At 35.8% G+C, this 14,787-nt stretch overlaps 1 protein-coding gene across 1 annotated transcript in view; it reads left to right on the forward strand.

Moving 5' to 3' along the window:
• LOC139960265 (ubiquitin carboxyl-terminal hydrolase 43-like) overlaps positions 1 to 14,787 on the forward strand; it is a 37,995-nt gene that overhangs the window by 19,610 nt on the left and 3,598 nt on the right. Inside the window, exons 4-10 of the mRNA XM_071958494.1 lie at positions 208 to 319; positions 6,238 to 6,338; positions 8,281 to 8,361; positions 10,384 to 10,513; positions 11,680 to 11,799; positions 13,326 to 13,596; positions 14,074 to 14,535. Coding sequence (XP_071814595.1) covers positions 208 to 319; positions 6,238 to 6,338; positions 8,281 to 8,361; positions 10,384 to 10,513; positions 11,680 to 11,799; positions 13,326 to 13,596; positions 14,074 to 14,535 — 1,277 coding nt within the window. The remainder of the gene's footprint in view (positions 1 to 207; positions 320 to 6,237; positions 6,339 to 8,280; positions 8,362 to 10,383; positions 10,514 to 11,679; positions 11,800 to 13,325; positions 13,597 to 14,073; positions 14,536 to 14,787) is intronic.

Genomic DNA, 14,787 nt, shown 5'->3' on the forward strand with positions numbered 1-14,787 from the left:
ATCCAGTCCGTTAGAATACAGCAAGGTTACTCAACTCAAACATATAAATTGTAACCGGATACAATGGTGTCCTCTTGAAAGTTTAATATGGGTGGGTCACTGGGGACCATGGAATAATGCATTTACATCAAAACCAAACCGAGAAACTGTTTCATATGTAGGATGATGGATGATGGCGACTAACTTGAACATTGTTTTTCTCCATAGATTCGGACAGCCAATGGCCATAGAGATAGATCGTAACGTTAATTTTAATCAACTCAAGGTTGTCTTGTTGAAGGCAATGGGATGCAATCATATAGAAGAAGTCATGTCAAGGGTGAGTTGCTTGCATGTGTATAAAGATGAAATTGCAGGGAAATAATATATGCTGTTCAACGGAAATCTTTTAACACTTTAATGTCCATCTTATACACAATACATATCCCTTTGTGTGTGCAACAGCTGTACAGAGCTGCTTTCTGCATTTAAACAATGTACTTGTGCTTGATCAAACAGACAAACCTCCATCTTTAAGTAGCACTCTTCGTTCCAGTGTTGAACATGAATAGAATAAATAGTGTATAGTTTGCTGACTCGCACAGTTCAATCCACTTTCCAATATTATTAAAGTGGATAATGCTGTGCGCTCTGTTGAATTTGAGGGGCTGATCACAACACCCACACCTCGGTGTCCATTACTGATATACATAACAATTCAGTCAAATAAATCAGTCCTGAATAGATATATGGTCAATTCCATGATAAGGTCAACATCATACCAAAAAATTTAAAATCATTGTACATTAAAATTGTATAAGTTTCCAATAAATAGAATACTTGTAGTTACTAAAAATAATTTTTTCACCCCAGAAACATCATTTGTTTGATTATGGGGTCGGTAATAACAAATGGTTCCCGTAGTAACTAAATTATGAAAAATACAGTGAAATTTCATTTTGTGCAGATTTGTACATATTAGTCATAGGTATCATCAGTGTTTTGGACTAATTATATTTGCTATAGCATAGTGCTCACTTAATAGCTTAAATTTTTTTTCTACATCAAGGCATTAGACAATGGTGCTGAATTGAAAACACCCTCGATTTACTGTCACGCGAGTCACAAAATTTACTGTTTTTGTTTTTTTTCTCCTTGCCTGCACAATAGTTTTACTCCAAATAATGAATATCAAGTCTTCACATAGATACCAAAAGGATTACTGAATTTTCCTTTCCAGAAGATATTCAAATTTTGTGGAAAATCACCCTTTACGAATGTCACGCGAGTCACGTCACGCGAGTCACGTCAATTCAAGATAGTGTTTCTACCTATTAACTGTGTGTTGGACTAATTATATTTGCTATAGCATAGTGCTCACTTAATAGCTTCAATTTTATTTTGACATCAAGGCATTAGACAACAGTGGTAAATTGAAAACAGTAAACACCCTCGATTTACTGCCACGTGAGTCACAAAATTTACTGTTTTTGTTTTTTTTCTCCTTGCCTGCACAATAGTTTTACTCCAAATAATGAATATCACGTCTTCACATAGATACCAAAAGGATAACTGAATTTTCCTTTTCAGAAGATATTCAAATTTTGCAGAAAATCACCCTTTACGAATGTCACGCGAGTCACGTCACGCGAGTCACGTCAAATCAAGATAGTGTTTCTACCTATTTACTGTGTGAAATTTGCAGGGATGTTATAGTTTGATGAATGAATCACTGATTAAAGATATCATATATGCATTCCCCTTTAATTAGGCAACTTGAATAATATGGGCACACATAATGCAACTAATTATGATAATTTCATTTGAAGTATCAGAAGTTAAAATCATGAATATTTATTCGCAATATAATGCCTATTTTATCACCACATTTGGAAAGTTAGCACTTGTCATTGATTTTTAAGTAAGATACAAAAACATAATCTATATTTGTATCTGGCAATGCCATGTGCATGTGACTTGACAACCTTAAGGTTTTAACTGCTCAATCATTCCCAAAATCCTATGAGCGAATGTATCTTCTCAAGTATTACACTTTTGGTTTATTCAAATATGACAAATGAGAATGGTAATTTGAATCACATTTTGATAGATCTCTTTCTTCTATAACTCTCAAATGAGTGACTTCAACAGACTAAATGTTGTTACAAATATTAATTGACAAGATATATTGCCTGAACAACTGTACTACCCGTACAGTATATTACCTACTGTCTGCAGTCATGAAGGTAACTCGGGGACATAATATCATCTGGACATTCCCAAGGGAAGTACCTTTTGGACACTTTCTAGACCAATGAATGTTATATTTCACTGTGCAAGATCTATACCTTTGATTCACTACTGCATTTGGTCTAGAACTATCCGAAAAGTGAACTAGTCACGCGAGTCACGTTTTCTTGTCACGCGAGTCACAATACATCTTCATCGTTATTTTCATGCGTTACAACATTTTTTCAAAGTTGCATAGCAATTGAGGTAGAGGTGTTTTTCAACTTCGGTATGATTACAAAAAGTGATTGGAAATATTTTAATAAGACTTAAGAAATCGAACATTTGTGTGTGCATTCTGATTTTTGCTAATAGTAACTGTCACGCGAGTCACGTTTAGTTTTTCGCCAATTTCACCCCCAATACTTGAGGTATAAATATTTTTTGTCTACTGTTGTAAGCATTAAGGCTTACCTTACTGACTACATGAATGCTTTTCTCCCAGGTAATTTCTTTATTTGTTTAATGATATTAAATAGAGAGGAATTTTAGTAAAAATGTCACGCGAGTCACCGTGGAATTGACCATATAGGTATGATTTATTGTGATTAAGAACTTCAGAATAATTCATACAAGTAAAGGTTTACAAAATTGAGGTGCTAGTGAGGTTTTGAGTGAATTAAATGCCAGTTGCATTATGGGAATGTGGTATAATAATCTAGCAGAATTAGTTATAGGTTTTTTATTTGTGATATCATTTACATGATTTATTAAAGGGAGAGTATAGCCGATGGTCATTAAAGTAAGTCATGATATTGTGATAATGAATAATTTATACTGTATATGTGATAAATAATAAAGATATTGCATTTCCTTTGAAATGTGAATATACCAAACCCTTGATAAGATATTTTAGTCTTTGGTAAATTTATATTTTGTCCTCTATTTAAAGGACGACAAAGTATGAAATCTTTTCCTGTCATATTTGTATTTACCATATTTAAGAAGGAGCACAGAAGAGACAAATAGATTAGGAAGATGTCAGGAGTCTGCTAGTTTGTCCAAAATATGATGTCAGGGGTCTGCTAGTTTGTCCAAAATATGATGTCAGACAAGGGCGTAGGAACCGGGGGGCTGGGGGGGTGCCAGCCCCCCCAGTGAAAAATATGGTGGGGCGGAAGTATCATTCTGCCCCCCGCTCCGCAAGTCAGAAAACCCCTTTTTCATTTCCAAATGAGAACAAAATCTCATTTGGAGCACCAAATTGCATCTAAGGTCAGGTGAAAATGCAAAATTATTTACAAAATGGAGTAGCCGGGTGTTGAAGTGTGCTATATTGCACCAAATTGCATCTGAGGCCACCTGGAAATGCAAAAAAAATCCAAAGGGGAGGGGGACACCCGCTCCCTTTAGACCACTGCCCCAGGCCGGCCATCAGTCTTCAGCCCCCCCACTCAAAAGTACCTTCCTACGCCACTGATGTCAGGGGTCTGCTAGTTTGTCCAAAATATTCACTAATATGACATCATTCTCTCATCTATACAATACAGATGTTATGGATGTATGTCAAACTCTTGATGACCGCAAGGAGTTTAACCAGATTTAAATTTGTCACTTATAAATCAATGTTAGTGACATAACAAGCTTTATTGCCTACAAGCCTGCCTAGCTAATCTACATACTACATAGGTCATGGGTATATATATATATAGCCCTACTCTTTGATTATTGCAAGAAGAAGTTTAATCACTTGTAACTGATTCACTTATATCATAACCTTGTCTGATCCACATCATACATATGTCATGGGTTTATGATAAGCTTTTGATTATCTCAACAGTTGAACATGCTAAATGTGTTGTCCCCTTACAACCAAATATACACAACTGAAATATATTGTAGGGAATCTTTGACAGCTCTGAGCAAATTTAATGAGGTGTGAGGTAGTACATCTATTATCAAGGAAGCTACAGTAATAGTATGTATTGATGCCCTACACTGGGAAAACACAACTGCAGCTTCAATATTGGTTTCAACAACCACACACTCAGTATCAGGAGAAATAACAATGGATGCCCTGTAGCTGAACTTCTCTGTGATCATTAACACTGACAATGTGAAGTTAACATTATAATGTGGCGATATAATCTCGACCCATGCTTGCAAAAAAACAGGAAATAAAACTCATCTCACCCTGCCAAAGCACAAAATACAGACTCAATAGGGATATTTCTTTTCTGGCCAACAAACAATGTTACTGGAAGTATTTCAACAGTGTTTGACTATTGTATGTTTGTTTGTTCACTTAATGACTGAAGAAGAACCTTTAATAGAGGATTTGAAATATTTAGTTTACGTCACAAATATGCGCTGCCAATACAATTTGTAATACACAAAGGATAACATTTTGTATAGTATCTCTTTGATGTCCATGTTCAAGGCATTGCTCTTCATCGTATGTTATGTTTAACAATCTCCCATGCATGCATACTGCCATGTTTACATTAGCACATATGTTACACACAGTAGAATATGTCATAATAGAATGTGAAAGCATTTCTATCATCCACAGATGTCTGTTAACATACAGAGATACAGTACACCATAGTGTATACATCCAGTATGGAATGTGTGAAGTTGGCATCGTTCAGACATTCAACAAATAAATGTTCTCTTTATGAGAAATAAAAGCATTTCTGATCAACAACCCGCATAGCAGCTGATGTGACGGAGAGAATTATTGCAATGAATGTTTTCATTTCAGCACTCCTTTTTCAAAGAGTTAATTTAGAATTACAGTTGGGTTTAATGCCCCAGGGATTTAGATTTAATGAAATGACAGATTCTCATTGATATGGAGAGCTTTATTCCGATTGCAATACTCTATTGCCGTAGGACATTCCCAGTAATCACTTAACTTCCTCCTACCACTGTGGTTAACTTTATGACTCAAAACAAGATGATCATATTTCAAATAATTTGATAATTCTGATTAATGACATCATATTTTGTTAAGGATAGTGTTCTTTGATTGTCAAGTATAGACATGTGTATGCACCAATGAATGCTGGGTATTTTTAGTCACTGTATGATAAACATCCTCTAGAACCTATCACAGCTACTGCTACTATAGTTTGTTTCCTTAGAAAACGATAACACATGAAAATTGTATAAATATGGAGTAACAGTAAAATTTCCTTTGCTTCTTTGCTTACCTGTCCCATTTCAAGTTTGTTACTCTCTATGATTGCTATAAAGGCAATCTGGTAACGATCTTTCACACTGTAAGCCCTTAGCTTCCAGTCAGACAGCCTGCATCTCATGTTACCATGGTAACCAATCAAGGAGCCTTGATGTGTTTATTTGAATTCTTCCATCCTGGTCATCTTCATTCTTCTTGGAGCTTGACAAAGCTTTAAACTTTAGTAACTGCTCTACTTTAATATTTGGCACATTTTTAAGATTGTCTTGTGTTATTAGTGAGTTCAATTAGTAGACACCATCAATAATAAATCAGGTATATTAAAGCGAACGAGGATTGTTTTCAACTAAAACATTTCTCACTATTTGCAAGTTGTCTCCAATTTTAACACTTGCAATTCTGAAGAAGAATATCATTAAGCTCTAAATTAACTTCACTTGTGTCTGATCTGTGTCTACTCAAATCATGTTAATTGCTATTGTTCAATGCACAGTACTGTAGAAGTCATTTATGCATTTTGAAATGCATCAAGTAAAAAGAGTGCTAAGGTTTGTTGTAAAGCCTGTCTGCTAATGTTACTCTTGAGGTAATACTAGTATTTCTTTATGTGCCTTTCGGCTGATCAAGATTTGGTTTTCTCATTGCTGCATCTACATCGTTGTCTTTTGACATTTCCTTTTTTTGGGCCTTGGAATTCCTAGAGTTGAAATTATCAAGAGACTGAGGTTCCCAAGTTTCATCATCTCTGTTCATGAGTGAAAAGTGAGCGCTATTGACAAAGCCTAGCTGATGAAGAGTTAATTATGCAATTCATTTTTTCCCTCCAGGGTTGTTCTCTTAGGATTGGGGTTTGCTCAGATCAGAATGGAAACCGGAGTATCTTGACCAGCCAGTGTAGCAGACCATTGTACCATCATATTGTCAGCAGGTATAGGTGTACACGTTGTTCACTTGATTGTAGACACAGGTTATCTTGTGAACTGAGGTATCATCTGAAGTAATGTAGAATATAATCCAACCTGGTGTTGTGTCATGTGCGCTGCTGTTGTAATGTGTGAGCTGGTGTTGTATCATGTGAGCTGGCATTGTAGCATATGAGCTGGTGCTATATCATGTGAGATGGTGTTGTACCTTGTGCACTATCATGTGAGCTGGTGTTGTATCATGTGAGCTGGCATTGTAGCATATATGAGCTGGTGCTATATCATGTGAGATGGTGTTGTACCTTGTGCACTATCATATGAACTGGTTTTGTATCATATGAACTGGTTTTGTATCATATGAACTGGTTTTGTATCATATGAACTGGTTTTGTATCATGTGAACTGGTTTGTATCATATGAACTGGTTTTGTATCATGTGAACTGGTTTGTATCATATGAACTGGTTTTGTATCATGTGAGCTGTTATATCATGTGAGATGGTGTTGTACCTTGTGCACTATCATGTGAGCTGGTGTTGTATCATGTGAGCTGGCATTGTAGCATATATGAGCTGGTGCTATATCATGTGAGATGGTGTTGTACCTTGTGCACTATCATATGAACTGGTTTTGTATCATATGAACTGGTTTTGTATCATATGAACTGGTTTTGTATCATATGAACTGGTTTTGTATCATGTGAACTGGTTTGTATCATATGAACTGGTTTTGTATCATGTGAACTGGTTTGTATCATATGAACTGGTTTTGTATCATGTGAGCTGTTATATCATGTGAGATGGTGTTGTATCTTGTGCACTATCATATGAACTGGTTTTGTATCATGTGAGCTGTTATATCATGTGAGATGGTGTTGTATCTTGTGCACTATCATATGAACTGGTTTTGTATCATATGAACTGGTTTTGTATCATGTGAGCTGTTATATCATGTGAGATGGTGTTGTATCTTGTGCACTATCATATGAACTGGTTTTGTATCATGTGAGCTGTTATATCATGTGAGATGGTGTTGTATCTTGTGCACTATCATATGAACTGGTTTTGTATCATATGAACTGGTTTTGTATCATGTGAACTGGTTTGTATCATATGAACTGGTTTTGTATCATGTGAGCTGTTATATCATGTGAGATGGTGTTGTATCTTGTGCACTATCATATGAACTGGTTTTGTATCATATGAACTGGTTTTGTATCATATGAACTGGTTTTGTATCATATGAACTGGTTTTGTATCATATGAACTGGTTTTGTATCATATGAACTGGTTTTGTATCATGTGAACTGGTTTGTATCATATGAACTGGTTTTGTATCATATGAACTGGTTTTGTATCATGTGAACTGGTTTGTATCATATGAACTGGTTTTGTATCATATGAACTGGTTTTGTATCATGTGAACTGGTTTGTGTCATATGAACTGGTTTTGTATCATGTGAGCTGTTGTTGTATCATGTGAGATGGTGTCGTATCATGTGAGATTGTGTTGTATCTTATGCACTATCATATGAACTGGTTTTGTATCATGTGAACAGGTTTTTTATCATGTGAGCTGTTGTTGTATCATGTGAGCTGGTGTTGTATCTGGTGTACTACAACTGTTGTGCTGGTGCTATATCATGTGAGCTGGTTGTAATATTGCATAATATTGTGTTGCACCATAAATGGTTCATTTAGTATGATGCGTATAAAAGGCTGTGATGTTCATATTTGCAAGCTATTTATGTTGAACAATTTTCTTTGTCTATATCCAGCATTAACTGGCCACATTTCATTTTCCTTCATGCCCTTGTTTTATATTAGTATATGACTGTGTGAATCTATAATTATAAATCTGTGTTTTTAGGTAATTAGTGTGTCTATTTGTCTACTGTTCTTAATGATGAAACAGTGCTAAATGTCTCTCACTTTCTCTTTCTAAATAGCATGTTGCAATTCACAGCTTCAAAAGGAGAACCACCACATATAAAAGCAGTTGTAGAATGGAAGGAAGACCTAACTCACTTGTGAGTTACTTAATAACATTTCTGCTATTATTGATAATTAGGAAATAGCGGGAGGAGGAATGTTAAATAACTTGTTGTATACAAAGAGATTCATACAAATCATTTGGCTTTAGCACACAGATTTAGTATCGTATGCCTAGACATGTCCACCATAGCATGAACATGGCTATGTATCAATAGAGTCTGTCATTTCACTTCACTTTCTGGCTTATTTGCTTACCTGTCTCCCCACAACCTAGGCACTCTCACTCTGCTATATATTGAGTAATCTGGTAACCTTTCGACCCTTAGTGATCAGTCACTACAGATAAGTGACACTCATTTTCATAATATCTCCCAAAATGTCTGTAAGTGTGGTTTTGGTGTAGAAACTTGATCCATTTGAATCACTGAATCTGTACCCAACTGGACATTGCTTGGTGCTTAACATGTTGTTTACTAGTTTTTCAACTATGTCATGCCAACCATTTAAGTGTCCTTTGCAATTAGGGGAGTTTGGACGATTTTTATGTAGCAGGGTTATATGTAAGTGGTTGAGTGAATTGCGGCCGCTACTTCTCGCCCTATTCCTTTTACATATTCTTATGTTTTGTGACTTTATTGCAGTTCTGGCATTACCTTTCTCTCCTTTTTTCTAGACATTGTTTTCCATAAGATCATGTTTAATAACCAATCTAAATTTGTTATAGGGTTCTGCATATTATGTCAGGAGAACTTGTATGCATTGTTTGCAGTCTTGTTAGTAGTGTTAGTTCCAACAATAGATTTTTTTATATGAGGGTAGCACAGAAGGGCATACAAACTATAAACTGAAGGTTATAGGTCTGACCTTGGGCTTCAGTTCTTGTCAATAGTTTCTTTGTTGAAGAATTCCTGTTTACATTGTCTCAGTGTGTTACAAGTTTGTCTGAACCAAGTAGTTTTGTATGGTGATCAGCAGAATAGGTTGTACTCACACAATGAAGTGTATGGTTCATTTACACGAGAATGAAAGGCTGCAAAAAGAACAAGAACCCTACTAGTTGAATGTTGTAGAACTACTGAAAATTATTAAAGCATTGTATTTGATTTGCAAGAATTCCCTAGCTGACCACCACGAGTAGAGGACAAATTAATGAAATCTTTACTCCAGAAACTACAATTTCTCTACTTGGTTAGTTTCTACAAAGAGAATCACTAGCAAGAAAATTCACAACCTACCAAGGATATGTAATCAATATAAATACCTTAATTATAGTCAATAGAATTAGGAAGAAGCAAGGGAAAAAATCACCATCAACTAATTCCTGTTTATCTCCCATTTGACCTTTGGATGATTTCATGTCATATACAGAACTAGTGTTAACTTGTCAAACACACTAGCTTACTTGTGATTTAGTGGATTTTTGGGAGTAAATTTTTAATCTGATATAGTTTTCTCCTTAAATTTATTTGATTGTTAACGTGATTTTCATCTAGCAACATTTTGTTAACCTGATTTTCCATCTAGCATCAATTTGGTGTGGTCCCTTGGGTTACATAATTCATGAGCCCAACTAGCTTGTTCAATTCTAGTAAAAAAAAAACATGAGATGTTGTGTATAAACCCCTCGTGGCATTTTGTAAAGCTATCTTTTTATGTACTTGGAAATGTCTCAGCATTGAACTGAACAACTGTGTTCCAAAGTTATAAAGCTTAGTCGGAGATGAAAATCAAAAATATTATCGAAAAATACCAAAGTTCCTCATAGAAATGTCTGAAGGTAGCATATTGTATCAATTATTAAGAGATGTGTGACTTTGATGTGCTTACTGCAACAATAACCAGACAAAATTGTCTGCAAGTTTAACTGTACATGTAAACAAACTGTTCCTACTGTTATTTCGTTACATGACAATAAAGCCTAACCATGTTAAGCAACAAAGTGCCTTCATGTTTGCAAATATCATTACTTAACAGGCTAGCTATTGCGATATGAAAGGTTGATTCCTACAATGCACTGTTATAGGCACATGGTTTCTATCTCATTTCCAATGATGCAGGTTTTCGGAAGGAGCCATTGATGTTCATATAGCTGAGCACGAGGATTACCGTCGATTGAAGTCAACACATTCACAGCCTGTCTGTGCAACCTTACAGGAGTGCCTTGATATCTTCACACAAGAAGAAAAGGTTAGAACTTACAGCTGGCAAACAGATTTGTTTTCTTTGAGAAGTACAGCTTCATTGAGAGATGAACAATTTGCACAAGATATAAGAATGTTGTTTATTCATGTTCTCCTGAATTTGATCTGGAGTTCATTTTGATTCCTTGCCGAAGGCAAAAGGGATGTATGTGATGGTGATTGCGTATATTTGTGTGTTTGGGTATGTATGTGACACTTGCTTGTAAACACAGTAGCTCAAAAAGTTAATGGTGGATTAACTCACCACTTCTCCTGACAAATATTTGGCACCATCAGCTTTATGATCCCCCCCCACTCTAATCCCCCTCCCACCCCAACCATCCATTCACCCATTTACCTTGTCTCTATCTTTGTGGTTGTTATGGCTGTATAAAATCTCCCAGAGATTTGTTTTAGACAGTTGCAGAGCCAAACATTCACACAACGCAGATCAGATGTTCAATCATTGAATCAAGTATATTCAATGTCGGTTCTAGACGGTCATTCTGGACAATCTGGTGACAAAAGAAACATTAACAATAATATTTAACAGTCGTATGTGGAAAATGGATTCAAGAATAAACAATAATGACAATCATCAATGAACTACAAGAATACTTATAACCTTACACAAAATAAATCATCATGGAACAGAATTCTCACTGCAAATATCTATAAACACAGTTAAAGCATATTCAAATACTAACTCCACAATGTTCTCCCTGTATTATATGACATAAAAACAAAACAGTAATTTTCATAGACAATATCATTCTTGAGTTATACTTGATATAATATGTTACATCAAAGGAGGTTTAAGGAGAAACAACTTACAGGAAGTTTTGGGCTTCAATCCTTCAAAACAAATACATGTCAATCTTCATCTATTGTCATTGTGACAAATTAATTAGAATCAACCAGAAGCAAATAGAATAAAGGCTAGTTTAAACCAAGAACATTGCGCAGGGCATCTCACATGCAACAATGTTATCCACGCTTGACGACATGCATATCATTGACATACAACGTAAAACACAGCGTAACACGCATTGAAACAATCAGAAACTCGTTTACAATAGCCTCTGCAGTATAGCCTCTGCAGTATCTATGATTCTTCTGATTAGTTTTAATACCAATTTGAACTATTGAGTCCTTATTGTTGTTTATCCTCAGCTCGCTGCAGACAATGCCTGGCAGTGCATGAACTGCCGTAAGCTACAGCAGTGCACCAAGAAGTTAAGTCTGTGGTCTCTCCCAGATATTCTCGTGGTACATCTCAAGCGGTTCAAACAGGTGTGAAGAATCTACACAATGCTTCTCTTGAATGAAATCTTCTTTTCTAGTTATTTTGCATTTTCATACCTATCAGGACGTATCCTAGAAACTTTGCAATTTAAAAGTTCCATTACAGTACATAAACTCCTGATTGAAATATAAAGGAACAGATATTAACAGGAGAGATAGTTATTCGTACTCTTTGTTTAGTATGTAGTAAACCCAAGGATGTGTTAATGAATGTACTTGATCGTTTATGAAATGATCTCAACAAAGACCTTTAAGCCTTCGCTATAACAAAATAAAGAAGAAATGGAAAATCCCTTTCGATGTTAGACCTGTTATTGGCAGGTTTCTCAAGGCCAATTGCAATGTTTGGTTATTTCACTTGTCTGTTCATGAGTGCTCCTTTTCGTAGTACTACAAACAAAACAGAAATGGTATTGATCACAAGGTGGTGAACATCACAAGTTCAACTCTGGCAGTGAACCACAGTCCACAGCAAGCAAGGAAGCATAAGATAATCTTGTTCTATCACGAATTTCTGTTGAATTTAAGCTCACCGTAGTCTAATGTAAGATAAACTACAAGTTCTTATAAAAGAAATCCTCATAAATTGTCTTTATCTGGAAGGAAGTACCTCTCCGATGGTGTAGTCAGAATTCATTTAAGAACAGAGGTTGTAAGCTCATCTTGTTTAAGCTGTAAATTGGAAGTTAACTATCACTGACCGGTAATGTTGTTATTATGTGAGTGTCTGTCTTTCTTACTACAATCTGGTAAGGCTATTAGATAACAACCTTTGACTTCATTACACTAAATAGAATTCTATTACTTGTTACAGTTGATCTTCATGTATCATATGAATTTCAGCCAAGCTTCACTTTGAAGTATATTATGTTTTAGAAGGTAGTGATCCATGTAAGACCATTCTTGTCTGCAAAATGCTGGTCATGATTTTACTGCTCATAAACTAAATTAAAAATGAAAGATGTGATTAGTGTTACAAAGATTTGGTCGATGATAAATCTTGGTTAGAATGCCAAAAGCTGTAACCTTTAGAATCGTGCCAGTGTTTTATGTGTGATACCCTGTGATTTGAGGTCAACAAATGTGTGAACCTTGTAAATACAGCCAACTGAAAAAGGGCAATGGTGGCATATGTAATACCTGGAGTATGTATTTATTATAATGACTGTAATATGTACAAACCCATTGTCTTTTGAGGTTCAACCATCACAATCTAGAAATACTGAGAATTTGAAGAACCCTTAACATGAACAATCTTTGTGTGTTCATGGTGGATTGCTGTCATCATGAAGAAGACATTTATTGTGTGCTTGAAATCAATAATATAAATCAAATAATTTAGGTGTTTGCCTTCAGTACATCCTACTCAAAATAAAATAGCTTACTACTAGTTATCCCCATAAAGAGGGCCAGTCAATGCTGACAGGATCATGAACATTGATTTACGTCCTGGTAGATTGCTTCTGGCATAAGATTTCAGTCTTGGTCACACTTTGTTCTTTGGTCTGTTTCAGACTTCCTCTTCTAGACATAAACTTTCAACGATGGTTCAGTTTCCTGTCGAGGGTCTCGACCTTTCCTCCTACGTGGAGCAAAACCAGAACCAAAACAACCAAGCCGGCTCCCAAAGTAAGATAAATTTGATCAACAATCTTACCAAATGGTCCCAGTGGAGGTCCTCTTCTGACCACAGACCTTCTACTACATCACAGGGCCCAGACTGTATGTATGACCTACATGCCGTATGCAACCATGTTGGTAACCTCAGTGGTGGACATTACACAGGTAAAGAAATATAACAGAGATACTTACACATTTAATGTTAAATCCAGAAATACTTAATCTAAAATTTCCAACTTTTAGCTGTGCAAACATAATGTTTAATATTACTGTGGAACAGAAAAACCTAATAAGTACACTGCACAGTTAATGGCTGTTATGCTGAAAGTGTTATCTTGTACACTGTTTTGTACTATTCATTCACTATACTACAGCCTTTGTTGCTCTACATATTTTATTACTACAATGTTACATACTTTATGACTACTATGTTACATATTTTATTAGTACAATGTCTTATGTTTATTACTACTGTGTTACATATTATATTAGTACTGTGTTACATATTTTATTACTACTATGTTCCATAGATTCTAGATTTAATACACATGGTTAGGGGACACATCCTAGACAATTTATTTTTATTTCAATAAACTATTTAATTAATTGTTATTCATAGAAACATCTTTCTTTTGTCCTCAGCATATTGCAAGAACTCAACCAACAACCAGTGGTATCACTTTGACGATACAAAACTGACTTCTGTTTCGGAGGATTCAATCGCATCTAAAGGAGCCTACATACTATTCTACCATCGTAGGAGTTCGTTCAGCACAAACACCATGGGACATTTTGACCATTGGTCAATGTATCATGACAATCTTAGTCTGTATTCAACACCAAATGACACTGTGCCCTCCTCTCCATCACACGGAGGACAGAATTCCCCTCCTCGTCAGGGCTACATCAACGGCTTTGGCTCCTTGAGACTCAGAGAGGTACGCAGCAAAGGCAAATGGAAGGAGCCGAAAGGAACGTGGAATGCTCGAATGTTGCACTCCCAGGACAGCCTAGATAGCGGGATAGTGATAAGTAATGGACAAGCAGGGCTGGACCCACATCAAGGTTGTACAAGACCTGCTCCCTCGAGTCCAAGAGAAATTGGTAATTGATCCCTGTGTAAAGCCATTGTGTTCATTCTTAAACATGTGTCTCCTGGACACAATGATTTACAAGAATATCTAACACATATTATGTTCATATTCTGGCAAATGCAAATTACTTCTCCAAGGGAAGTTAAGAAAGATTTGCTTACTAAGCCCAATGAGCCGTATTGTAGTGAAAATGTGATGAAATCATCTAACTGTATCATCCAGGTATGTTATGATGATTTCTATGGTGTTTCCTTTCTTCTGC

The sequence above is a fragment of the Apostichopus japonicus genome, chromosome 19, assembly GCF_037975245.1.
Source record: "Apostichopus japonicus isolate 1M-3 chromosome 19, ASM3797524v1, whole genome shotgun sequence".
NCBI classification, from domain to species: domain Eukaryota; kingdom Metazoa; phylum Echinodermata; class Holothuroidea; order Aspidochirotida; family Stichopodidae; genus Apostichopus; species Apostichopus japonicus.